The following is a 27,087-nucleotide window of genomic DNA, read 5'->3' as shown; positions in this document are numbered from 1 at the left end:
TAGAAATACACATTAGTAAGATACTGCCAACCACATGGTATGCTCTTTATGTATACATTCTTAATATTTTAGTCCTATTTTGTATTGTAAGTCATACAGTATTTAAAATTCATTATTAACTGAATATTATTTTATGCCTTTTTTTGGTCTAGTTTTGACACTAACTTACTGGGTCATTTTTTCCATGGAAACTCAGTATCTTGATCTTAAAAGGAGAAATGTAGAAACTCAAATAACTCTCTTTGATAAATGAGACCTGTCAGAAGCCAATGATCCCAGTGCACAGGAGGGACAGTACAATTGACAATGTGAACTCAAAAACAATGAAGAAATACTTCTTTCAGCTCCTATTTTGTGACAAAGATCTAGATTGCAACCAATCTCACTGCAATTTATTTCCTGAGAGAAGACTGCGGGAGCTCTGTGTGAAAATCATTTTATGTTCTTTCCTTCCTCCATTATTTTCCCATGGAAGCAAGTATTTTATTCTATAACTTATGCAGTAATAATTATACAAACTGAGCTGAGTCTAAATGTATACAATACATATGTTTTTTGTGAGCCCTTTCTTTGCTCCTTTATCCTTTTGAACTAGAACATCAAACACAGAACATACATAACATTTGCTCTGTGTACTGAAACACAGGAATGCATTATTCTCTGTCATAAGTATTTTATGTTTGAAGGTCCCAGCTGTAGAAAATCTAATAAAGTATGTACTCATTTTCATAGTTTAGTCAGTAGGAACACTCACAGCATGTGTGAGTCTTTGCAGAAATAGTAATGGTGCAACTTCAAATGTAAATGTTTCACAAAAATATACTCACCTATAATTACACTACAAGTTTTTTTTTTCCTAAATAACCATAATCAAATAAAAGATTGATCAACCACCCCCAAGATTCTTTGCAGAATCCACATCCCAGCATTACTCCTCAATGTCATGCAGGATCAGCTATGGAATTATAGTGGAAATGTGCACACCAACATATAGCACCACCATGTGAGGGGGTCTGCATATATTACCACTCATAGTTTAGTCATGGTTCAAAAGAAGTCGGCTCTGAACTCATTAATTAAAGAATTCAGTTGTACTCCCTAGAGAAGATTTTGAAAGAGAACCAAAAGGTGAATAGAGAATGGCGGCTGCTTTTACAATATGCCAAAGATATTTTTGGATTTATTTTGAATCTTTACTGAAATTAACAAGCTATTGAAAAACTATATGACTGCACGGTTCTAAACGGCAAAGAAGTTTATTTCTAGGGAAACAATATTCTTATTAATGACATTTTATAGCTTTGCACTCACATTCACACAAGTTCAGAAGTATACTTGCGGCACATGTTACATATTCTGATTTGTTCATTGTTTTATGGGTTTTTACAGGGACACCTTTCTACGAATTACATTATAGGTGCAGAGAGAAACCCACAGATGGTACTGGGAGCTCAGTTAATTAATACTGGTTACTTTCCTCGATTTGGTAGCTGCTATCACTACTGCATCCAATACTCTCCTCTCCTCTGTGCTGAGGTGGCATTTGAGGGACTGGAATGCTGTTCCCCTCCTCCTCCAACCCTGGAGCATGAACATGGTCAGTGTCCCACGAGTGGAGCAAGAAGTGATCACTGGCAGCAGTTTCCATCTGACCAGCACTCATGACCTTCATCATTCCAACTAATACAAACAGCTTTAAGCCCATGAACATCTAGACTAGTGATCAAGAGCATGGTCATCATCTATCTCCAACTTCAGCTTGTCTTAGTGATAATATTTTAAAAATCTAAGCCATAACAAAACTGTAATGCTCTATTTGATCCCTCTCTCGGGATCAAAGGAGAGAAGACACAGAGGCCAAAACACACTGATTCAACCTGGGCAAACTGAAAGGCCTGTGAAGGAAGCCAAGTTATCTTAAGTATTATATTAAAATGTCTTTTTTCCTTCTAAAATACTCACCTGACTTTCTCTTTGGTGTTTCTAAGAACAGTTGCAGCAAAATTTTGTGTAACACCAACCAGACTGATGCCATCAACTTCCACAATTTGGTCATTCACTTGGATCCTTTCAGGGGGAAAACACAAATGCATAAATAATTGTATGAATTCATGCAAATTTTCAGCAACACTTAGCATAGAAAGATCTTTCTAGTTTGACCTTAAACAAAAGCTCATAAAATCATTGAGGCAAATATGAAAAATGCATCATTCCTCACACACAGACATCTCATAAATCCAACTTCAAAGTTACCACTACAGTTAGTATCAATTAATTTTCCAGTCTCTACCCTTGTATAGAAATACAGCAACACAAACTCTTGAATTTGTCATATGAATTAAATTAAATTAGATACTTGAACAGCGCTTATATCATTCTTTCCTAAGCCAATCTTTAAAAACAGCATAAGACATAGCTCTGGCATTTCATGTTAATGGAAAAAAAAGGTAGTATTTAACTAAAACAACCTGCTCATCTGTGGAGAAAAGAACTTATGTATTAGATCCAATTGTGACATACTCTCCTAAGAATTTTCATCTAACTTCATCAAAAGAGATGAATTCCCGGTGTGTGATCTTGCTGCACGCAATCATCAAACCTTGGACTGTTTTAATGAGGACTCTCTTTTTGAAACCGACTGAACACTTATTTACAGTTGATACACTGTTTAATGCAGAAAAAGTTCAGACAGAATGAAAGCCATGCTGCTATAATCTAAAGCAAGCACTGCTACAAAATCCCTAGAGCAGGCAAGGCACTGGACTCATCTGGATTACAAATCCTAGGAATGACTGCTAAACTGTTCTTTAGAAATGCATGATTTCTGATCGTTTCAAAATAAAAACTAAATGCACACATCCAAAACTGGTCAAAGGGAGCGATTTTCAAGTACTTACATGGATTCTATTGTTTACAAAGCAACCAAGAAACAGGTATGAAAAATCCTATTTAAATTATATTAAAATACCTAAATTAACATATTTAACATTGTAGGATATATTAGAAATAAGACTTCTTTTCAAAGAATAACAGAGGCTTGAACAGAATGCTGAAGCATTTTGACTTGGAGCACTAATTTCTCTGTCAAGTCTGAGGAAATGCTTTGCAGTTTTATGTATGTTCAAGCAGTATCTTCTGTTCTTTGAATTCCAGTGGTGAGTAAGATATACAGTATTTATTTTTTGGCAGCCTTACACCACGGAAAGTCACTGTGTTCTGGGCAGGATCTCTCATGAAAAAGGCATATAAACTCCTATACTAAAAATCATACTACACATTTTAATCTCAGAATTTTATTTCAATTTTCACTGAAACATTTGAGAAATACAGCAATCACATTAATATTTATTTAATTTTAAATTAGGGGTTTTTTTAACTTCAGCAAACACAGGGTGCAGCCAGATGGCCACAGGAGTTTCTGGAAAAGAACTTTGAAGAAGCTGGTGCTTACTGAATGGGAAAATATCACCCTCTTGGCTGAAAATGGTAGAATAACAGATTCCTTTTAGGTGACAGCAACAGCACTGTACATCATCACGTTGACTAGCAGTGTTCATACAGATAAATAGGTACAGTATTTCAGGTGATGAAACACTATGTTAGAGAACTGTTATCTGCAACTTCATAAGGGGCTCCATCTTGATTCAGTCTAATTCTATTTGTCCTTAAGGTATATTTTGTAACTCCTTCTTTTTTATTTGTATAGCTCCTAAATTATCTTCTAACTCTTATTTTTATGGCCATTATTCTCCAAAATTCCTTTCTTTCTATATATTATTCTCCAAAATTCCTTTCTTTCTATATTCCTTTCTTTCTATAAAATTCCTTTCTTTCTATATGTTCATATATATGTATGTTCAATTATATATGAACATACATACATATGAACACACAAAGGGCAGCCTTCCCGTTAGAGCCCACTCCAACAGGAGCTCCCGACCTCCTCTGTCTCTCAAATCTAATTTCAAACATGAATAAAAAATTAGGCTCAGGTTGCCAAAGCCTCAATTATAGACATTTTATTGCTTTTATCAGTAATAAAATTGGTACTACTTCTGACAATTCTAATGTTCATAAGTAAACTCTGCGTGCAGATTACAATGAAGTAGCAACTACAGAAGTGAACCAACTAAAGTTGAAGAAATTATTTGCACAATTGTTCTGTATGATGAACTGAAAAATTTAATTTCTGCAGAGACAGCTTCTAGAGTTCAACTTAAGAACTATGTAATGTTTCAAAACTGTTGGTCCCAATGCTATCAAAATACTTCAAAAAGTGAATGACTCATCACCACAATAATTTGAAAGAAGCAGCTAAGGAGTGATTGATCCAGGAAAAGATTTTATTATTCATATTCAGTCTAATGACTGTGTTAATATTTTTCATTCTATTAATAACCTCTCCTAAAACTTATCAACATGCTTGCTTTTGGATTAATCTTTAAACACCTCCTTGGTTAAATACAGGAGGTATTTAACCTCATATTTTCTTTAAATATTATTTAAAGAAAACCTTTAAATATGACAACTAAATGCTACCTGTTTGTCTACAGCAACATGAATCAAGCCAGTGGTGTTAAATCATTGAGAAACCCCTTTGCATAGATTTTGTATTTCCATGGGAAACAAGTACCGTATATCATAATTTGATAGGTCTTTCAATAAAAAATAGAACAACTATCCTACAGATACTGTAACATTTTAAATTGTAGCTTGAGAAGAACCTGGTTGAATATTGCTGTGTCATTACTCAGAGTATCTGATGCAACCGTTGAAATAGTTTTATTTTCTGGTAGGAGACTTTGTTTTGCTATCAGTGTTAATGATTAAGTAGGCTTTTCATAAAGATGAAGTTAACAGGATCTTTTACAGTTGATGCACTTTATTATGCAGAACTGTCTGGTCCTGACTGAGAGGATTATATATCCCTTTCCCAAGTGAATGATCAGTCAGGCTCTCAAAGAGAAAATCAGTCCTATTTCTCAGCTGACTGAACATTCTGCCAGTTGAAAACCAACACAAATATTAGGATGGTCGAAGAAAGATATTATTTTTTTCTCAGTTGACAAGTTCCTTTCAGATGCCATCTAGGGAAATGAAAGAAGAGACTTGTGATGGAACATTAACTTCTGTAGCCCACTCAAACATGTGAATAATGAGATGAAAAGAAATTACAGATCATGACAGAGCAGCAGTGAGTGACTGCTTTTCAACCAGAGAATTTCACAAAGAATACCAGTCGTGAGCTTAATGCCTTCTAGCTGAGGTCAAGCATATCCTTCAGAAAAACATTCCCTTGATTTTGAAGTAATGGATAAAGTCATGACATCTTGAGGTGTCAGTATCTTCATTTCCCTTCATAATGATAAATCAGTACTTGGCCTTCAACTTGATATCTTATTGCCAAGATCTGTAAAGGTACCTCCAAGCTGAATCTAGAAGATTATGTACTACAACAGTTTCAGAGCAAGGTTTACTAAACTTTGCAACAACCCCCTGCCTTCTAGAGTCTTTTGTTTAAATTTTTGTGGGGTTTTCCACAGCAGAACTTCTAAATTTTGCCTGGCTGAAAAGTTAGAAGTGTTCAAGAAGGAACATGTTACTGCAATATATTTTTTAGAAGACAGCATCAATGTCTTAAATTTTTTTCCTACTCTTATTTATAAACAATATTTTCATATTTTTTAGAACTAATATAACAACATATTAATGGTTAAAATCAGAAAAGGAGAACGGAGATAAGTTAATTTAATTGCTTACTTATCAGAGAAGTAGTATTTTAATGGAATGGAAATATACAAAGTTAGGCATTGGGACAAAATGAAAAACTGTAGAGGCTGGAAGATATTTAACCATTAATAATTTAATAATTTTCATTATTAAATGATTACATAGTGAAGTTTTTTTCTTTCTCCTAATGAGAAGAGATTGCCTTGGTTTTGGCAGATGCTGTATAATACACAGATTGGCAGGTGGTGTAAAACACACAGATAACTGAGCCCCAGATGATAGGAAATATTTTATGTTGAAAAGGAATGCTTTAGCCTGTGCATACCAAATAAGCGATTCTAGAAGCAAGCAGGTTTTATATGAGCATTACATAAGACTATACACACCAATTCACTTCTTTAGTGGGTAAAATTTATGGTACAGCTTCCTATCCCATTTAATTAATGTACTTTCAGTGCTGTAGGTTTGAAAACTGAACTCCAGAACAGAAGACTATCCCAAAATAAGAAATATAAAGTAGCAGTGAGTGTTAGTAAAGTTGAAAGGAATGTATTTAGTAAAAGTTTAAACATTCAGATCACTAATTACTTCCTTAATCAGAGAATAATCAAGGTTAGAAAAGATCTTCCAAGACCATCCAGCCATCAACTAAGCAGCTCAATCACTCCTGAACCACATCCCAAGTGCCACATCCAGATACCTCTTCAACACTTTCAGAGACAGTAACTCCACCACCTTTCTGGGCAACTTATTCCAATGCCTTTTTCAATGAAAAACTCGAATATTTGATCTGAACCCTCACCTGCCAGAACTTAAGGCCATTTCCTCTCATCCTTTCACTGGAGATGTCAGAAGGGACCAACCCCCACCTGGTTACAACCTCCTTTCAGAGGCTGGCTGTAGAGAGTGGTAAGGTCTCCCCAGCCTCCTTTTCTGCAGGTCGAACAGCCCCAGCTCCCTCAGCTCTTCCTCCTAACAGTTGTGCTCCAGACTCTTCCCCAGCTCTGTTCCCCTTCTCTGGTCACACTCCAGCACCTCAGTGTCTTTCTTGTAGTGAAAGGCCCAGAGCTGGACACAGCACTCGAGGTGTGGCCTCACCAGTGCCGAGTACAGGGGGACAGTCACTGCCCTGCACCTGCTGGCCACACTAGTGCTGGTATAGGCCAGGATGCCCCTGGCCTTCTTGGCCACCTGGGCACACCCTGGCTGATATCCAGTGGCCTGTCAACCAGCACCCCAAGTCCTTTTCTGCTGAGCATCTCTCAAGCTGCTCCTCCCCCCGCCCGTAGTGCTGCCTGGAGCTGCTGTGACCCAAGTGCAGGACCTGGCACTTTGCCTTATTGAACCTCATGCAGTTGTCCTCAGCCCATCGATCATGCCTGTCAAGATCTCTTTTAAGGACATCAAATGTAGAGAGACCAAATAATCAAATGCTGAACAGAATTATTTTTTTTAAGTATTGCCTATCTAAAGCTGGCTTGAAGCCAGTAGAACAGGTGGGAGCCCAACACCTTTAGAATCTAAACCACCTTCAAAAGTGGCACAGAGTTTGGAATCAGCAGCCTTACTCATGCTAAAGCATCTGGGTTCTCAGTAGTCACAAACACATGGATTTGGCAAATTTGTTCTTCTTTAGAAGTTTAAACTCATGGTACCAATTTAGCATCTTCTCTTAACCACATAGGTATCTGGACCTTACCAATGAAATTTAAAAACTTTACAGCTTGGATTACCATGACATACAATAAAGAAACAACTATTCCTTAGGAAAATTATAATTTATAGTAACTACTGCCGATAAAATTTCCAAATACAAAGTCTAGTTTACCTGCCATCTCTTTCTGCTGTTCCACCCTCTGTTACTGTTTTGACAAATATTCCCAGTTTTTCAAGGCCTGCATCAGCTCCAACTCCCATTCCAATAATGCTTATGCCAAGTCCATCTTCATCTGTGAAAAAGGCAAGAGAAAGCAGAAACTTCTTACATTTATCTGTACAGTTATTTGCTAGGTAAACATTCATGCTTTGGTTCCTCTTGGCTTTCTGTGTCAATTACACTAATATTATTTTGCTTCCTTTTAAAAACCTATTTGACTACCATTTTAATTACACATAAAAAGTATCATCTACAGCCTTATAAGGAGCATAGAGCAACAGACAAGATTTTTACTCCTCCAGTGAAGAATGAACATATCACATTAAACACTGTAAAATCATGACGGAGTGTCCAAAAAAATTCTCTTAAGAAAGTAAAAACCACCTGTCTCTGAGCTGCTTCTTTACTTCCTCACTAAACAATTCCTGAAATCCAAGAAGCCAAGGTGACTACAACAAATTAGTGGAAATTCAATATAGGGTCTGTAGGCATGTGTAGACTTCCTCAAACTTGCAGGTTAGTGCCACAGGAAGTGGAAATGGCACACAGACACAATACCTTTTTCTAGTTCTACTGGGAAGAGCTCCAGCTTTTCCACACGCTTCTCAAGTTCATATTCAGCTGATGCAGCCACCGGGTCAACTTCATCATTTCTCCTGTCATAGTCTTCATTAGAGTATGTATTGAAAACCTGTGGAAATAGATCAAAAATCATTCAGCTACCCACTCCAGAAAGACTTCCAATTCACTATATCAGCTATTACTTTTGTCCTGTGATATTGCAAAGTTTGAAAAGGCTTTTTAAAAAAAACAAATTTCTCCTGTTCACTCAAACTTCAGGTTTTTAAATCTGTGCTTTTTTATTTAAGGAAGCATAAGTACAGTTGCAGAAATCAACTGAGTGTAAGTTTCTATTGCTTCTGATTATAAATTCAAAAGGCGATTTTTAGTGTCTACACTGGTCTATGCATATAAATGATTCAAATACTTAATTTAACTCATTAAAAACACACTATTAATAAACATTAACAGAGTAAAATACATTGAAATTATAATCTATATAGTGTTTCTGTATTAGTCTTTAGGCCTTATGAAGTTCCAGTTAACATTCATTCAAACACATCTCAACCTAATGTACTGACCTACATTTACATCACCTATGGATATCAAAGACATTATGCTCCATCTTATGTGTTAACTTTTTTAGAACAGCAAAATACACAGCCATGGGTATTTTTTCAAACTAACCAGGTTTACAGGTGTATTTCATCTCTAAAGCAGTAATTGAACAGTGATTGCATGAACCTGATTATATAATTTATGCTATTTACTATAATACTTTCAACACGGCCTTTAATCTGTGATTATTCAAACCTTCAGAAACATTAGTCAGGAAAAGCATATTTTCATAGAGATCACAGAGTTTGCCAGAGATCATATGGAGATGAGAGTTTGCTAGCCTAATTCATTTAACTGTCTCCACTTGGCAGTAAGGAAAGAATAGGTATTACTAGAGGTAATCAATTTAATGAGCTTCAGTCTCATGGATGTATCATAGTCATCATTTCAAAGAAAACAACTTCCCACATTTCCTCTTCCTCTTTTGCAGACAACCTACAGAAGACACCATTGCGTGGCCATGTTTTCCTTTATCACTGTTCCTGTTACAATATAAAACACTGCACCCTGCTACATAGCTACACACATATTCCAAAGTTCTCCAGAAGCCTGCTCTTTCACAGCCCTGCTTGGAGGCTTTGTCATGATGTCCCTGGATGGAGCACACATGCCAGCTGGCTGCCCAGCAAAATGACAGGAGTTGGGTCACTGCCACCTGAGGTTGCACCTTCCTGAAAAGCTGTTTGTACACATTCGTTTCTTTGAAACAGTAAATATATTGAAGGTCAAATACAAAAATACTTTTAAACACTAATGTGAGTTTATTAACTATGATATGGCTATCACAAAGCTACCAAAAAGCACTCTCTGTTTACATAAAGTAGTGGTTGAAACAGAAAAGACAGTGGTCAATGGGAATTTTAAGTCTCGTATTTCACATCAATGTGAAACGCTTAATTAATTTCCTCCTCCAAGAAGACTGAGATGATAAATGTTTTACAAGAATCCACAAACCTATCTCACATTGATTTTTAGTCATTATGATGCAAGAAAAAGGCTGCTTTAACTAAATTATGCTCTTAGAAAGCCTCCATAAATACACACAAAGCCGAAGTAAAATAACACACATATATAATGCTTGCTATCCACTGCTGCTGAACTTTTTATGCTGCTTTAGTATCTGTAAGATTGGAGAAAAGACACTGACGCAGAAACAAGTAATAAGGAGAGATACAATTCAAGGCTACCATTTCTAGCCTGACTAAAGAATAGACAAAACCAGTTGGAGGAGTCCACTCAACACCAATGAAAAAATGGTACAACCTCCCTGGCAGCTTGCCGTCCCTGTGATTTGCTGTCAAAGGCAGCAGTTTTTACCCACTAAGGGTTCCGTGTTCAAGCTCCACCTCATTCATGCTGATATCAACCAAAATAAGGATCAATCAGTAGACTGAGACTCAACTACAACATTACTGAGCTAAGGTTTGACCATAAACTTTTAGGTTTGAATCAAATAAGCAAGTACAAGTTAAAAACAACAGCTGCGAATTTAGCTTGAATCATCTCATTTATTAATGTGATGAGAAAGACCCATGCCTCAAATGTGAACATAAATTAACTGCATCAAGATAAAGTGATATACTGCTTGCTGGAGATAAAGAACAGCTGAGAGAAAAGTATAGGGGAAAATTGTCACAAAATGAGTATATTTATTTCTGGATTTCTTTTCATCATGTTAACTGTCACCTTTCTTTTCCTTGTATTCAATTACCGGCATGAGAATATTGTGGAAAAAGTTTTATATTTGTTGCAAAATGACTGGATATGTTTCAGGATATTTTCCCTTAAAGCATCAAATCATATACTGAATTTGGGATGATCTTTCTTGAATCAGATTAGACAGAAGAGATGGCTTCTTGGATTCTGCTCACTGTTTTGGAGTATTTTGATAATTCCACTACAAAGAAACTAAATATACTGTAGGTGATGAAAAGTTATCATTAAGTCTCCAAATATATCATGCCACTCTTACCCAGTACCTCACCTAAGCATTCACTCTGAGATTGTAGATCACTGACTGCACAAAGCTCTGTGTTTCCTACCTGGCATTAACTGTCTTTTGTACACTGGTCATATAGTTTTGCCCACTGCCCTGTTTCCCCCTGACTAGGGGAAGAAGAAGAAGGATATTCTTGTATGTCATTTATTTCATTTTGTGCCACCACATTTCATGGTTGACTGATTCTATTAAATGAATCTCTGGGTGTTAAAGTGAAGAAAAGAAAATTTGTTGGAATTGCTTGGAAATACCCTTTGTGAAACAATCTATCCACCAGAGTAATGAAGTACTCGCTCAGTAGTCATGAGAACTGTCACTCAAGATTTTACTGCACTAAAAATAAGATAAACATTTATTACTTCTTCCTCAAAGTATGGTTAACTTGATTTAAGTAGAACTATTTCACCACATCTGCTGCTGTTGTGTTTCCCAGAGTGTGTGGGGGATTTCAGACTCATGAGAATTCTCCCAACTCCTGCCATCTGAAAGATTTGCTTTTACTGCCACCCTGGCCAAGTACCCCGCACAGTAAAGTCACAGTCACAGAATATGCCGAGTTGGAAGGGACCCACAAGGATCATAGAGTCCAACTCTGGACCCTGTACAGGACCATCCTCATGAGTCATGTCATAAGCCATTACTTATAAAGCAAGCTCTTTTTCATGAAAATCTAACATAGTATCCTAACCTCTGATTTTACCACTACAAGTATTTAGGAAAAAAAAAAAAGTTTTCATAGAATTCACTTGTGACATTTTCTAGGATTTACAACAGCACTTGTGGAAAGCAAAAAGCCAACAGTGGTGACATGTTGCAGCAAACCCTGAAGAACTGCTGTTAACAGAACATACTTCTATGTTCTCTAAAGTGACAGAAAAAGGGTGATCAGTGATTCATCCAGCCCCAATATAGTAACAAACTGTAATATCAAAGAAGCAGATATAATTGTCAGGCACCCTGGGTGGCACTCCTAGGGGAATCATACATATACACACAGACAATTTGCTTCTCTTTTGTAGAGTACAAGCTAGAGAAGACATGTCACTAACTACAAAAATATGTTGCTGACTAATTCAGAAAAAAACCCCTACATTTTTGTTCTAGTACTTCATCTTTAGCAGTAAGATCAGAAGGTTGAAAATTGATTATTCTTGAAAAAAAGGCAAAGTTGACTTAGTTTGGGGTGTTTTCCCATAGCTCTCAACTCCCAGTAATTTAAAGAATTTAGCTAACAGTGACCAGTAGGAAGTGATGAGGGTTTTTTTTTTAATTTTTTCAAGCAAGTCAGAATGGAGATAACTCTGAAGAATCACATGGGCTGTCCTCCCCATGGGCTAATCAGCTTGGTGCTACATAAACCAAGTGTTAGTGTTGCATACTATAAACTTTTAAACATAAAAATTGTAGTATCTGATGTAAGGCTGAGAGAATTGGGGTTGTTCAGCCTGGAAAAGAGAAGGCTTCCAGGTGACATAACTGTGGCCTCCAACACCTGAAGGGAGCCTACAAAAAAGATGGAGAGAGACTGTTTACAAGAGCTTGTAGTGATAGGACAAGAGGGAACAGATTCAAACTGCAAGGGAGTAGATTTAGATTATCTATAACAAAGCACTGAGGATAACCTCTGGCTGTGCTAAGAAGCTAAATGAGGACAAGAAATCACAACCTGACCACTACCTTCTGCTCTAAAATCTGTCTACAGCATAGCTCCAGGGAGGAGAGGAAGCTCTGGCAATGTCTGAAATTGGTGACTCTTTTTTTAAGAAGTTTTTTCTCTGCAAAGTGGTGGCTTTGCCACAGTCAAAGGCAGTGAGTCAGTGAGGAGGCTTCCTCCAGTTTTCCTGGCTTCATGCTCCCCTAAAGTGTGTGTGGGCATCTGCCATCACTAACGTCACTAGCATCCAGGAGACAAATCTTCCCAAGAAGCAACTGCAGGAACGAGACACAGATGGGAGTTAGACATCAGCAATATTGAAAGAAACTGCACATCTAACATCAAATCCGTGACTGGGGTTTCCCTCAGAAAGCTCTGGAGGAGAAAGATCTGTTTTCAGTGTCCTGAAACTCTGGCACAGAGATCTGCACAGCAGATTTATGTTTCCAAAATCCTTAAAGTATCCGGGCCTTAAACTTCTCCATTCCAGAGATAACTCTTCAGACGTATGGCAAGCCAGGAGCAGTCACTGTGACACACAGACAAACTGTTCAATTTGTTGAGGCAAACTGGAAAATACTGTATCTACTCTTGTTTTAGACAACTGGAACAAGTTACCAAATTGTTGGAACATCATGAAGACCACTTGTAGTAGAAAAGCACAGTATCACTGCCCTGCAGCAGTGCCAACACATCTCAGTTTGGACCTATACACCTCTGAGGACTGCAGCATATCCTCCTAAACCCAAACAGTGCCACAGTGACATTTCCTGGTGGGACACAAGCACTAAATTGCATGGGCTAGCCACACACATTCATTAGTCCTGTGACATGACAGTGTGTTTGCTTCATGGTATAAGTAGTCAAAGAACCAACCAGACTCCTCTGTTAGGCTTCTTTCAGTGAAACTAGTATCTTAAATTTTACACTATGCAGTTTTGGGCCAATACACGGAACCAAAATTGCCTAGGTGGTACTGCACATGGATCATCTCCACTGTTCCTGCTATTTGGCTCAGTTTTGGTGTGAATTTTTTAAAGCACTTTCATTTTCATGTTTTCATTAAGTAGTTTCCTAGAATCAGTGAAAATTATTGTTTATATCTACTTATTATTTATCTAGCGTGTACTTGTTTTATTGCTGATGTACTAGTTTTATTACAATTTACACTACTACTTGTCTACATAGCAGAAAAATACAAAATCACTGTAGCTGTAGATGAGATGCATACCCCACATAAAAACTTCATGCTGTCAGTTATGCTCTTACTTCATGCTCTTAGTTAATACAGGACAGAGTAATTAGCAAGTAAATGTAGGCCCTGTTACTGAAGAGTAAAACCTCAGCTCACATGGAACTTGTACCTCTGTTAGGGCTGCTTGTGTTTGCTTTAGTAAGTGAGTAAAACAGCAAGATGTACTGAAACCTGGAATTGAAAAAGATAAACAGACTTATCTGAATATTCCTGCTTTTTTTTTTTTTTTTTTTCTTTTAATACAGTGATGATTTACAATTTCATGAGGATTTTTCTTTTTTTTTTTTGTCCTAACCATTAATACAAATGGAAAATTACAATACTGTCCTGTTTTATATTAATGGTACAAGCTAAACAATTTTCACTATATTCTCTTTGATGAGTTTTGTAGACCTGGGTCTGAATCTTCTCTGATAGTGGGCTGGTTTTTCTAAGGCAGCAGCTTAGATGCAACAGTGTAATGGGAGGTATAAATGACTGGTGAGGTGACTTCTCTGAGTCTTACTGATCATATAAGAATCCCAAGGAGATATTCTAAGTGTTGTGCGCTTCACAGGTACACTTCACATGTAATTCATCCCCTTTGCCTTCTCTTCCTTTTTTTTTTTTTTTTTTTACTCTACTTTGCACTACTGTAACTTAGCAAAAAAAAAAAAAGTACTTTGCAGCTGCTGCAGTTGGTCAGGTTTTTGGTCAGTTATCCACTATTTAGATATAGAGAATAAAAACCATGAAGAAAAAAAGCTTTATGTTTTGCACTACAGCAGTACAGCAGTTTGATAATTGCAGGGAAAAGAGCCCAGAGACAATCCTCCATTCCCATTAAGCTCAGGGTTCCTCCAAAGGTCCCCCCTGCCAGACTTTCACAAATCCTAGAGAGAGATTAGAGATGTGGATACAGCAATTTAACACCTTAGTATTTATAGCAGTGTGGTACTGACCTACAAACATGAATGCCTTTAGCTGACTTTTCCCACTTCAGGGAAAAGTAAAAACATTTATCTACACCTTGAGAGTGTCTCCATCCAGCAGAACAAAGAATCAGTTGCAACAAGAGCACTCCAATAGCCATGCCATACCAAAAAATTAAAAATATGAACAAGCATATTTTAAGCAGAACATGAATTTCCAATATGACAGCAGATACATTTTATCACTCCTTTGGCAGTTTCCTCTATTGCCAAGGTAACAAACTAGCATGCTCAAGAATTCATTGTATCTTTGAACACTGAAATAAGCACACAAAGGAGAATGTTTGAAGCGAGCAGAGTTTGACAAATAAATTAAAATACAGTACGGACTCAAATCTGGACTCTTGTGTCCAACCAACTTCAAACAGATAGGAGAGCACGAGGCAAAGTTCCACTTTCTGCCCCTAGACATTTATTCCTGAATCTGCTGCATTATTTCTTCCAGATCCTTGCACTGCTGCCAATCTGCATCCTAACTGATGGTGCTATTTTCCATTTGCCTCTAAGTGTGACACTCAAGCTAGCCAGGAGCAAATGCTGCTTTTGGTACCAATTAGTACAGACTGCAATACAGTAGCAAAGTCACCATGAATCAACAAATCAGTGTTTCTTCTCCCAGCAATCTCACTCTCCCTCAGCCTACATGTCTGAGGGAGAAATGCAGAGTGAAAACGCCACAAATGTTCTCAGAGGCAAACACTTGAAACAAAACATTGACTATGCATAAAACATTCTATTTAAAATATATCTCAGCAGGGATAAATTGTGTAACCTGCATATTCATCAAAAATTACTTCACAAAAAAATTTCATAAGCAATTTCTTTTATTTCCTTACAGATGCTACGTATACTAAGAAAATAATTCAAAGAAAAACAAGGACACAAATAAGCAATCACAGGCACTTATTCAAAAGATCTGCTGTGTAAACGATAAAGAAACAATTAATTCAACTTGTGTTTTATTGTGAAATTATAGTATTTTATAAATTGAATAAAAGTTAATGAAATTCTCCTATATATACTTATAAAAATGTTTTAAATGTGCTATAAATAGTACACATTGCTGCTTATCTCTTTGCTTAAAGCAGAGAAGAAAGCAGAGGTAGAAGAGAAGAGCTAGATGGAAACATTCTGCCTTGGTATCAGATTTTCTCAATATTACATCATCAATACAAATCCTATTAGGCTTTTTAAGGGTGCAAAATTGCAAGTTTCCCAAAGGTTTTTTAGGACTGTCTCACATACCTTGTCTAATTCCCAGGAGCTATGGCATTTGGTACTAATTACTCACCTTACAAATACTCCAGCAGACACAGCAAAGACTGCATGGGATAGGGAGAAGCATCTCCAGTGACAGAAACCAGAAGACTTTACAGCCTCTTCTCAGACCAAGGGATAAAAAACAAACATACTTCCACACCAGACCACAGCAGGAGCCCTGATGAATCTCTAAACTTGTCCCACCATTTTTCACAATATCTAAGTTCTTACAAATATCTCAAGAGAAGCTTTGATTTTATTTTTTATGAGAAGTTCTTAATGAATTGCTTAACTGAGATGAGATTACTAAACATAGTGCTTACAGTCTAAAGACGAGTAGGGGAAATTCTATTATATTCTACTAAGAAAAACTCAGGAGATGTAATAAACTCTTCTTCAAATATATACTTTTAATTGTATAAGGACACGGCTTACCAGTTAAAGAATAGCTAAGTATGACATTCAGTATTAGACAACCCTTCAAACAGCCTTCTGTACAGGGTAAACATATTTCCACAATTTCAGATGGCACGTTACAGAGGGCATCAATTTAGTTTCTAGTACAAGCAGATATTCTTCTACAGCAACAAAACCGCTTATGATTCTTTGGAATCTAAAGCCTTTAGCAGCCTATTGCTACATTCACATTAACATCACCATGCAGTGATGTAAAAGAGACCCATTAGTGGGGTGTTGCATTAATTTGGGAGGAGTGTTGCAGCCGCATAGCCTGTTAATGCCATTGCTTGTGTATAAAAATGGACAAACAGGAGGAGTGTAAGAGGATTAAGGAAAAGCTTCTGTAATACAGAGAAAGGTTTGCTGTGTTTTGTAAACATCTTTCAAACAGAAAGTGCAATGCCACGTTCTCAGTGCCAGACCACTTCTCAATTACTTCATATTGTTGACTTACCAATTCCTTAATTGCACCTGCAGGCAGAATTCATTTTGGCTGACCGCATTTTTGCTAATGACAGTTTCACATTCACACTGTTCAGTACAATAAATTGCATCCTAGTAAGATGTAAAACTGCCTAGAGTAAGCAAAAGAATGTTTATCCATTAAGCATTCATACCAAGTGTATTACATTGCAGTTAATCACACCAATGCTTCAAAAATGAGACAGTCTGTATTTCCAGAGGAATTCAGCCTTCCTAATGCCTCCTAATATGGTAGGTGGGGTAACAGACTCTAACACAAGCCAAGAACAGGCGTTCCCAGGTCTCACAGCAGAACTGGTTCAAACACACCAGCTCTAAATGCAATTTAAAATATGGTATTAATGCAGCAATAAGCAGAAGGTTACAAATGTGCACAGAAAGTATATCCAAATGAATAGACAAAGAAAATAATGGATCAGGGGGATAAGCTGGTATTAAATAAATAATGCTAGCTTGGGATGAGACTACAGTAATAATGCCACAAAGTGAGGATTCAGGATAAACACTTTAAAAAAGTGACTCAGTTCAACACTATTTTTGGACATTTTTCAAATTTGACATTTGCTATGACATCAGACACAAAGAAATTACCTCCTTGAAAACAATAGCAAAATTAACCTCATCAACCCCAAGGGAAGTCTCTATTACAGCTGGTTTTCACTCTACCCTCTGGAAAAATTAAATGAGCAGAGAAACTACAATGAGTTTTGCTCACCTGAAGATTTTACACAATTCTACTCTTCGTGCCCAAATTTACTGCATAAATTCAAATTTATTACAGGTATTTTCTATACATATGTGTATAGAAATATGTGATAGATTTGAAATTTTGGAGAAGCAAATGCAAAGCACAGCAACCAGTGCTGTGGGAAATTGGGAGGATGCACTTATACGCGTGCATTTCGGGATTGGTTGGGTTTTTTTAAGAGTTTTGGTCTTGCTTTACTGTTCTGGGACCATACACCTCTCTCTGCATGCCCTTAATAGTCCCTGCATACTGCATTTGAGCAGAGTGGAGGTAGGGCACCATGTCCTTAGACCTCTGTTATTGGATACAAAGACAGTCACGGCATTAAATGTGAGTTCAATGCTGTTCCTGCCACATGCCAGCAGCAGAGATGGCTGCGGAAGCTGGTAAACTCCTGCACCTTTAGAAATTACTTGAGCCCTCTGAGCTTTCAGTTTTCCAGATGCAACTTTCTGACCTGCTTCAGACAGAAAAAGTGAAGCTCGAGACAAACTTTCTACCTTTGTGACGGAAACTAAAATATGGGGTGTAGCTTTCTGTCCAAATTTGCTCAAGCAGAGGAGGGAAAGTGCTGTTTATCCCATGCAGTGGCACAGAACTATAAAAGCTACAAAAGAACCTCTCTATATGTTGTGTCAATGCAGGGAAGAGAGCAGGGGCATCTCTGAGATCAGTCACTCAAGCAGCTGAAGTGTGCAGCACACAGCTGGTATCGCTGTCACTCACAGTAACTGTATTTTGGCTACAAACAGCTGCACATTTCTTTTAAAAGTAAAACAGACACCATTTAGCAGAAGCTGGACATACTCCAGACAGCAGATTAAAATGGGTGTAATCTGTGTATGACAGGCTATAAAGCCAGTACTGTAAGCCTTTCAGTTATCTTAGCATGATTTTAATGGGTATCCCATTCTAGTACAATGAATAAAGAGAACATACCCAATATCTTTACAAAATAGCAACATTTAAATATTTTTCAGTCAGCTAGTGTTCATTTTCTAAGGAAACAGGCAAGGCTGTGACTCTTGCTGAAAATAAGAGCTGTGAATAACCAACTACAGGAAGACGGCAAACTAACCTTACAAAACTTTGCTGGAATGTATTTACACATACAACCTTAGCTATTTTTATGAATCCCTAAGTAAAAAACAAATGTACACACCCGAGCTTTTTGGAAGCCCATCTGCTAAAATAGTATTTTATAATTATGGCTTCAAGAATACCCATCAATACTAAAAGGCTTCTTTTCTTGGGCATGACTATTGTCCTTAATCAACCCTCTGTAGATCAAACTTAAGGAAAAACAGAAAACAATTTAAAGAAGCCCTTGCAAATCCTTCTTTAATCCTACTAACAAAAGGCTAGCACTGTCAAGAAAAATAAAAATGATAACATTAACATTCACTGGAAAACTGCAGGACAGACAATTAGTACAAAGTAGATGCAACTCCTGGCTGCTTTTTACCCAAAAAAAAACCCCAAAAAACCACTCTTTTGATGAGGGAGCTGGAAACAAGTGGTGTGGGAAAATAAACATACAGTTGGACATCAAAACAGCCAAGCTGGTAAAACTTCAACCTTACAAACTTTAATTTTAACCTTACTGTTACTGATTAAAGAGTCTAAGATTCTCAAAAAAAAAAAATTCCTAACAATAGAGTACTTTTTCCTTTCAAATAAAATAACTGGAAAATAGCATGAAATGAGAATTTTAAAAAGTCTTTTCTATAGGACTGGTAAACTAAATAACCACAAACACGGTATTGCCTATTATCAGATAAAGTTTTAGCTTTCAATTCCTTGCAGTAAAGTGTTCAAAAGGATGCTATCAGTCATTTTAGTCTTGATGGCAAGAAAAGTTTCCAAGATTTTTCAAGAGTAAAACCAATAAAAATGCATTCCAGAAGGTAAAAAATTATCCAAATATGTTCATTGCTCATGACCAGCTGCATCAGCCCCAGACATAAGGCAGCTGCACGAAGGCATTCTTGCAGCTTGAGCACAGGAGTCCATCCACCCTCAGGTGTGAAAGCTGAGCCTAAGAGCCACACATGGGCCATGCAGGGAACCCACCTGGGCCAGGAACAAATAACACAAAGTGCTGGCAGAAGGATGGGAGAAATATAAAATGGATTTCCTCCACCTTTTTTTTTCCCATGAAGGAAAAGGAAAATCTTGCCTCTTCAGAATTCAAAAATCTCTAGATACATGAGCACCACTCCAATTGCAAGGAGCACGGAACTACCGTAAAAAAGGAGAATGGTGCAGAGAATACTGGAGGACAAAAAGATAGTCAAGCTTTAAATTGCAACTGCAACTCTGGTCAATACAGGCCTTTTAAAATTTTACTTAATTTTGCAAATGACAACTTCACCCTAATGTCTAAATGGTTTTGGTACCATACAGAACATCAGCAGTAAGCGATTGTCCCAGAAAGCGATGCAGAGAACTGGTAATCTTATGACTGTTAACTGAAAACTGCCTGACAACTCTTGGAATTAAAAGCAATTGGAATATATCATGCATGTTATTGCCTATTTACCCTGAAAGATACAAGACATTGCTTCAACTCAAGTTTTAAAAATTATTTTATCTGATCAGGCAGGTCTCATAAAAACAGTATTTTTTTGTATTTGTATACTTGTATTTTATTATCTCAGCAGACTTTTTTGAGATTTTTCTGGGGTAGGTGCTTGAAAACCAGAAGCACAAAATGGGTTCCCTGACATGTACACAAAATGCATTTTAGAGACAAGAGTGGTTCTTCATACTCAAGGGTTTTCTTTGTTCTACCAAAACTTCACTTGTCTTACAGCTTACATTGAATTCTGCTAAAACAGACGAGGATAAAAGCCCTTTTAACGAGTAGTAAGAACAATGTAAAGCTTGTAGTTCTGCCTTTCAAAAATTCTTAATTAACTGGGGACTTATTTATGGAGCCAGAAATTAGTCAGCAAGGGACTACTGCTACATGATAACCATCTAGATGAAAATCCCTCTGCATGCAATGCAAAAAATTAAACCCACCTTAACCCTCCTTTACAGAAGGTACCTGAAACTGCTGTCCTACCATAAGACCTTACCACTGACAGCTACAAAAAAATAAATTTTCCTTCTACCATCTCCAAGGCCCATTGCTAATGTGTAAGAACCTTAATGCAGGCCACCAGATCGATGACAATATCCCACCTCCCCTGTGGTTTTACACATGAACCTTGTGAAGTTCCTTAAATGCTAATGATCTCACCATACAAAACCAAGAGCTCAAGTTTTGTTTCAGAGTGCTTTGCTACTTAACCAATGCAGTGCACGTAATGCACCCAGGAGAGTCCCGGTGCAGGCTTCTCAAGTGCCAGAAATAATGTGGAAGACTGGAAAAAGCCCTTCTCAAATACTGGCTATGAAAAACCCAACAAGATGACAGGCAGTAAAAGCAACCAGTAATTTTACAATAAACTATTCTTTTCACTACTTTTCAATCTATTACTAATAATACAGTAAAATAAAATATACACCAAATTATGGTGAAAGAAATGCAAACCTCAACTCTGGCAAATCGAAGGTATTGACTAATAAGGTAAGAGAAATACTGGTATTCTCCATGGACTCAGTCCCACTTGTTTCTCTTCAATAAAGTGTCAGATTATGTTTGTAAGGAAAAAAAGATTAATTTGCTCCAGAGCATTATTGCAATGGTCTCCTAAATGCTGAGAACCCTACAGGATGACTTTGTGTTTTTAACATCCTTTTTCGGATGGCAGTTTGGTTATTCAGGTGGGATGAGGTATCTCAGCAGTCCAGCGACGTGCTTTTGTGAAACACGCAGTAAGTCATCCAGACTCTGCCTGACCTCATCACAAATTACACGGAGGAGAGATCCAGTATGTCTGTCAGGGTACCAGCTGAGACTGAAGACAGAGAGACAGCACAGGATACACCTTTTGCAGGATGGCTCAGTACCAGAGAAGAGCAGAGATTGCAGCTGCAGAAGTCAGTTTTGGCCAGAGGGGATGTAACAGCTCAATTTGCTGCATGAAGCTGAAGATTTGAAAGCCAAAATCCCAACTTCAAAAGAAGAAAAGTAGTGGAGGGGTTTTTTTGTGAGATACAGAAGTACTTCTAAGAGAAATTAAATTGGAGAAAAATAGTATATAAGTCTAGCAAAGTCTGGCAGATGGAAATGCTGGGCATTCTCTACAGCAAAATGGCTGAAAGAATCAGACATGTCCTGACACAGCTGAAAAATCATACTTTGGATTCTAGTTCAAAACTGTATAGGGAAAAATAGAGTTTTGGAAAAACAGCATGAAAATATATAACAATATTATAAAAATAAACAAAAATATTATTTCCAAAGTAAGTATATTTCAACTATATTCCCCACTATTTGAAATCCAAGGTGCTACGTGCTACCTTACCCATTTATTCACTTGTTACCCATATATCCTTACCTAGATTTCCTGGTTACAGAAGGTGCAAGAAACAGCAGTGGTTTAACTAAGGCACAGATCAAACAAAGCCAAAGGACACTCCTCTATTCCCCTGAAGACACACAGCACTCCTTCCTGAGGGAAAGGGCTGGCAGATCATGAGCAGGGGCAGGAAAGCAAGGCTCCCCAGAAAGCTGGTGACAGCTGCCAGCTGCCCATCCCTCCTGGAACTTATTTTAAGTGCCAAAAATTCACATTTCAGTCAAATTCTAAGCCAAATTTGAGAAATGAGGAAAACCAGGAAGTTGAAAACAGAGCAAACTGTATTTTCATCCCTGAATTCTGATATAGGCAGCAAACTCCAAAAGTAGATGTTCACCAGTTCTACAAAACTTCAGCAGTAAAATGACACAAGTTATAAATTTATGCCAAACCATTATGACCTAATAACTATTAGAATAGTAATTGTAACACATAATATATGTTATCAGTGTGTCTTACTGCTGAGGCTCAGCCTTTCCTCCTTTCAAAGAAAAGGATCTCAAACCTAACCTTGCTGCTACACTTCAGATGTATCAGAATTTAATGCCCAGTGTCTTTCCTGTTTGGAAAGAAGCATTCCATCATCCCACAAGGAACACAAACAGTCTCAATGTCCCTCGTGCTGCACAGAAAGTTAACCAGGCAGGCAGGCTGGTGGACATGCAAACCAAGAACCTCCATTCCCCTGCAAGTTCATGACTGTAAGTATAGAAATAGATAAAATGGTATCAGAAAGACCTACAAAGAATGTAATATAGTCATATAGTACACCCATATGTGATATACAGTTGATATAAGTTCAGCTTTGATAAAAACAAAATTAGAAGTGTCAGGCTCTTCTGTTATGTAGGTTTTGGTGTGAACTAACAAAAAACAACTACAAAGAAATGGGATTCTGCAAGCCACCAAGGCACACTGAGAGGTTCTTGGTTTGATGATAACCCACTAGGTTCCAGCATAACCTAAACTACTGCTTAAACTATAAGCAAATACACACAGATCATGTAATACCCCGTTTTGGTCTATGGGACCTCCCAAACATAAAAAAACACTGTGCAAAGTGAAGACTTCTTCACCTGTTCCTCCAAATCCCTTCTAAGAAATGTAGGCAGCCTGAAAATGCAAGGTGTAAGTCAAGGTGTCTATGAAGAAGACACCATTGAAACTACAAGGCAAAAGAATGAATTACCATAAATAAAGTCCAAATTTGAAAAGCCAATTTAAAAGCAAATTTTCAGTAAATTAAAAATTTACAGAAATTTGGAATCAATAAGCTTCTGTTGAGGGAAAGCCAAACTGGAAGATATTTAAGAGCTCCAGGCTTAGCCTAAAGGAGCCAGAATCATCATCCAGAGGATGTCATCAGCGTCCTGATTGGCATGGAAATGGACAAAAAGATTACTAGGAATGGGTAAAACAGGCAAGAATTCATAGATCTGATACCTCCTTTTGTTGCCTTTTTGCTGCTTCTCAATTCATTTTGCTTACCCAGCCAGAAGTATAAAAAAAAGACCGTAACTAAATGAATGAGACTATTCATTAACCAACCTAGACAGAGCTTTTAAGGAAACAAATTGAATGAGAAGAAACAAAAGACCAGGGAGATGTGATACTACAAAGCAATTGTTCTAAAAAGTCCTGTTCCGCCTATATGGATTTTCCACCCACACAATTCCAGTCCTATCTCATCTTTGTCCATAAAAAATTATAATGAGAATCAGGCATCTGACAGAGTATCACCAAATCACTGCTATTTACAGCCCTTGAGGTTCTCAACAGTTGAGTGAAAAACAGAAACTAGTCTAGATGTAGCAACGAGAGTGTAAGGAGTCTTTCAGACTATCATTCTTTTCTATCTAAAGTACTCTTGTACTGCTGTACTCATGCAGGAACACTGAGAAAAACGCAATCCTCTGAAAATCCATTAACATCAAGGCAAGTTTAAAGGCACTCAGAGCTGCTTTCTAAACATGTCACATAGACTTCCACAACTCATTCCAATACCATCAGCATCAGGCCAATATTCAGAGGCTGAAAATTCCTGCTAAACTAGTTGAGGCTGTTTTCTTATTCTGGAATCACGGGTAAACACTGAATTGGAAAATTCTGAGGTTCTTCCAAAGATTCATCATCAGCATCAAAACTACCCCAAAGGTTTCCCAATAAGGCATAGCTGTACCTCTTTCCAAGGAATGTCTCTTCTGAAGTATAACTGAGCTTTGCTGGCTCATGAATTTCTAAATTGCTAACATATGAACTGCAAAGAAAAGGCAATGATTCTCAGGGAAGGAAAAAATGTTGGTACACAAACAGCAGAGGCACAAAGATCTCAACAAACTCGTTTTTGCTGTTTTGCCACATGACCCAAGCACGCAACGGGACCATGACAAAAGATATACTCCTGAAATTATCAGTGACTGCTAATTAAGAATTCTTTTCTGCATTTTTAACACAAAGATAAATTAAACAAGGCTATGCCACTGCTCATTCTCATCAATAAGTAAGAGGAAATGGCTGTCAGACTGTAGATGAGGAAACCACGTCATTTCCTCATCTGCAGTCTGACACAAGAACATACTCTTGCCTCTTGTACTTTTCTTTTTTTAAACTCTTCTCTTTTAACACAAGTTAATATTCATTGATTCAATTTAGAACAGATGCTATTTCTGTTCTTCAGTTATCCAGATAATCTCTTAATTAAATAGCTGCATACAGTATCCAGAGAATTGAATTTTAATCACATATTCCTCCCCTTTGTTATTTTGCTTTTACTTACTCTGGCAAATGGGTTTATTGCACACAGCTGTAAAAAACCCTGCATGGCTAAATTCCATAATGCAGACTTTTGAAAGCAACCAAAAAATAACTTAAATATAAACAGTTCTGATTCTCAAAACCAACGAAATGCAAAAGGATTTTACAAGATCATCATTTGAGCAACTATGCTTGTATATTCTGTGTTTGTTGTATAGGCATTTACATATTACAGGTGAAATAAACTTAATTTCTCAACTATTTAAATAGTAGTATTCCCACAGTCGTAAGTGGAATCTAATTCTCACAAGTCATTCGGAGAGCAAAAGCTTAAATGCTGACCAGCAAATAACCCATATATTCTGAGTTCTACACTCCCATTCCATATACAAGCACTTTGAGAGAATAGGCAAAAATCAAGAGGTGATGTAGTCCTTTAATTAAAAAGCATTATGTGTCTGCACAGCAAACTGATGATCTCTATTACACAAGCATTCTTCAAAATATTAAGACATTACTCCATCTTTACTAACTTTCAATAAAAACATTTTTTCAAGACATAATTAAACATTCATACATTATGGAAAAAACCCTCAGCATTGCCTGTTATGGACAGCGAAGTTATTTAGATTTTATGTTGGGATAAAAATTCAGAGCTCTACTATCCATTCCTCAACATGCTTCTGTAAGGTAAAACTAGATAAATCTCCCTTGACACATTTTTATGGAAGAAAAGAAGGCTGCAGGATTAAGTTACCATTGCACACTATCCGTATCCTTTTCCTAGGCACCAGATATTAGCTAATCCTAATGCACTTCATTTGATTTATTTGGTGTGTTAAAAATGCTATATCACCTTTACTCACCAGGGAGGAGCCTATGGCAATCTGTGTAACTGCTTATGGCACTGAGCAATTTTTGACTGTGATTTTGTGTTCACCTGTTATCTCACATTATAACCTATGAAGTAGTATATTCATTAAGTGGAAGAAGGACAATTACATTCATTGTGTTAAACTTAAAAAATAATCTCCCCCAACAAACAAAACTTTGTTTAAAAAAGCATATTGAACTAATGTAAATATAATATAAGTTTCTCGTACTAATCTCTAGAATAGGTCAAAATTGTATAGGTATGTTTATTTTTGTGCTTTAACTTCAATTTTATATATTTATGCTTTATGGATAAATATTTAACATTTTATATTGATACTTACTATTAATGTATTACATGTTTACTTAATATTTACTGAATATTTATTAAATAATATATTAGATGCATTGCTAAATATTTAAATAAGCCCATATAAATACAGCTGAAAGTGAAGGAAAATTTAGATAAAAAACTAATAAACCAATAACGTATATAAAATAAAAGATGATTAGATATTAGATACTTCATTAGATTTTCTGTGGAGGGGTTTTCTGAGTTTTAGTTGGAGTTTTTCGTGGTTGTTTTGTTTTGTTTGTTTCAGATGGGTTTTTTTACTTAGAATGTGATCATTTGAAGAGCTTCCCAGAAAGCCTATACAGATTCCAAGATGGAAAAGAACAATCTCTCCAAGCAGCACAGTGAACTCCCAGTAGGTCAGACCAGCAGCTGTGCTGAAAGGTGTGTGGCTGGTGTCCCCCAGCACCCCATCCCTCCCACGCGTGGGATTACCTCCAAACCACGCCAGGGGTGACAGCAGGCAAGGGCAGACCTCAACACCACCCTCAGCTGCCTTCCAGCAGGGATTAGAGAGGGATCTGGGCTCCCAAGGCAAAGGACAAGAAACCACAGACACAAGCTAGCTTGTAAAAAATTCTTGTTAGAAGTAAGAAAGATTCAATGTGACAATGCTCAAATGTGGGAAAAGGGCGTCCAGAAAGACTGCAGAATCTCCCTGGCTTTGCAAAGATGCAAAATTGGAATGGGCTGAGACACAAGCACATTGGGCTGCCTCCAGCTGCTCTGAGTGAAGGCTGGATAAAATGTCATCACATCCCTTCTAAGCTCCTCTGCTATGACCACATTCCATGCCCCTGTGCGTGGGCACAGGAAAATTCTGTCGGTGCATCAGGTAATAAGCATTTAGTGAAACACTGGTTATCAAGATGGAGAGAAATCCCCGACCAAGAATTTTAAAATACTTTTCTGAAGTGTTTCCTGGGAGTAAAGGAGAATTACATTCTGCAAGTTTTTATCACCCAGTTCCTATCACCTCTCCACCACCCTGCCCCTTCAGCTTCTTCCCTGCAATAGGG

The 27,087-nt window shown here is 37.2% G+C and overlaps 1 protein-coding gene across 2 annotated transcripts in view; it reads right to left on the bottom strand.

The window, feature by feature from the left end:
* The window catches only part of PPP1R9A (protein phosphatase 1 regulatory subunit 9A), a 130,273-nt gene that overhangs the window by 50,572 nt on the left and 52,614 nt on the right, over nt 1-27,087 (bottom strand). For both annotated transcript variants that reach the window (XM_066317509.1, XM_066317518.1), the window contains exons 3-5: nt 8,165-8,297; nt 7,559-7,679; nt 1,963-2,067 (exon numbers count right to left, since the gene is read on the bottom strand). In XM_066317509.1, the coding sequence (XP_066173606.1) occupies nt 1,963-2,067; nt 7,559-7,679; nt 8,165-8,297 (359 nt within the window). The remainder of the gene's footprint in view (nt 1-1,962; nt 2,068-7,558; nt 7,680-8,164; nt 8,298-27,087) is intronic.

Source organism: Sylvia atricapilla, chromosome 1, assembly GCF_009819655.1.
Source record: "Sylvia atricapilla isolate bSylAtr1 chromosome 1, bSylAtr1.pri, whole genome shotgun sequence".
Lineage (NCBI taxonomy): Eukaryota > Metazoa > Chordata > Aves > Passeriformes > Sylviidae > Sylvia > Sylvia atricapilla.
The sequence above is the reverse complement of the archived record's forward strand: the minus strand, read 5'-3'. Positions and strand labels throughout refer to the sequence as shown.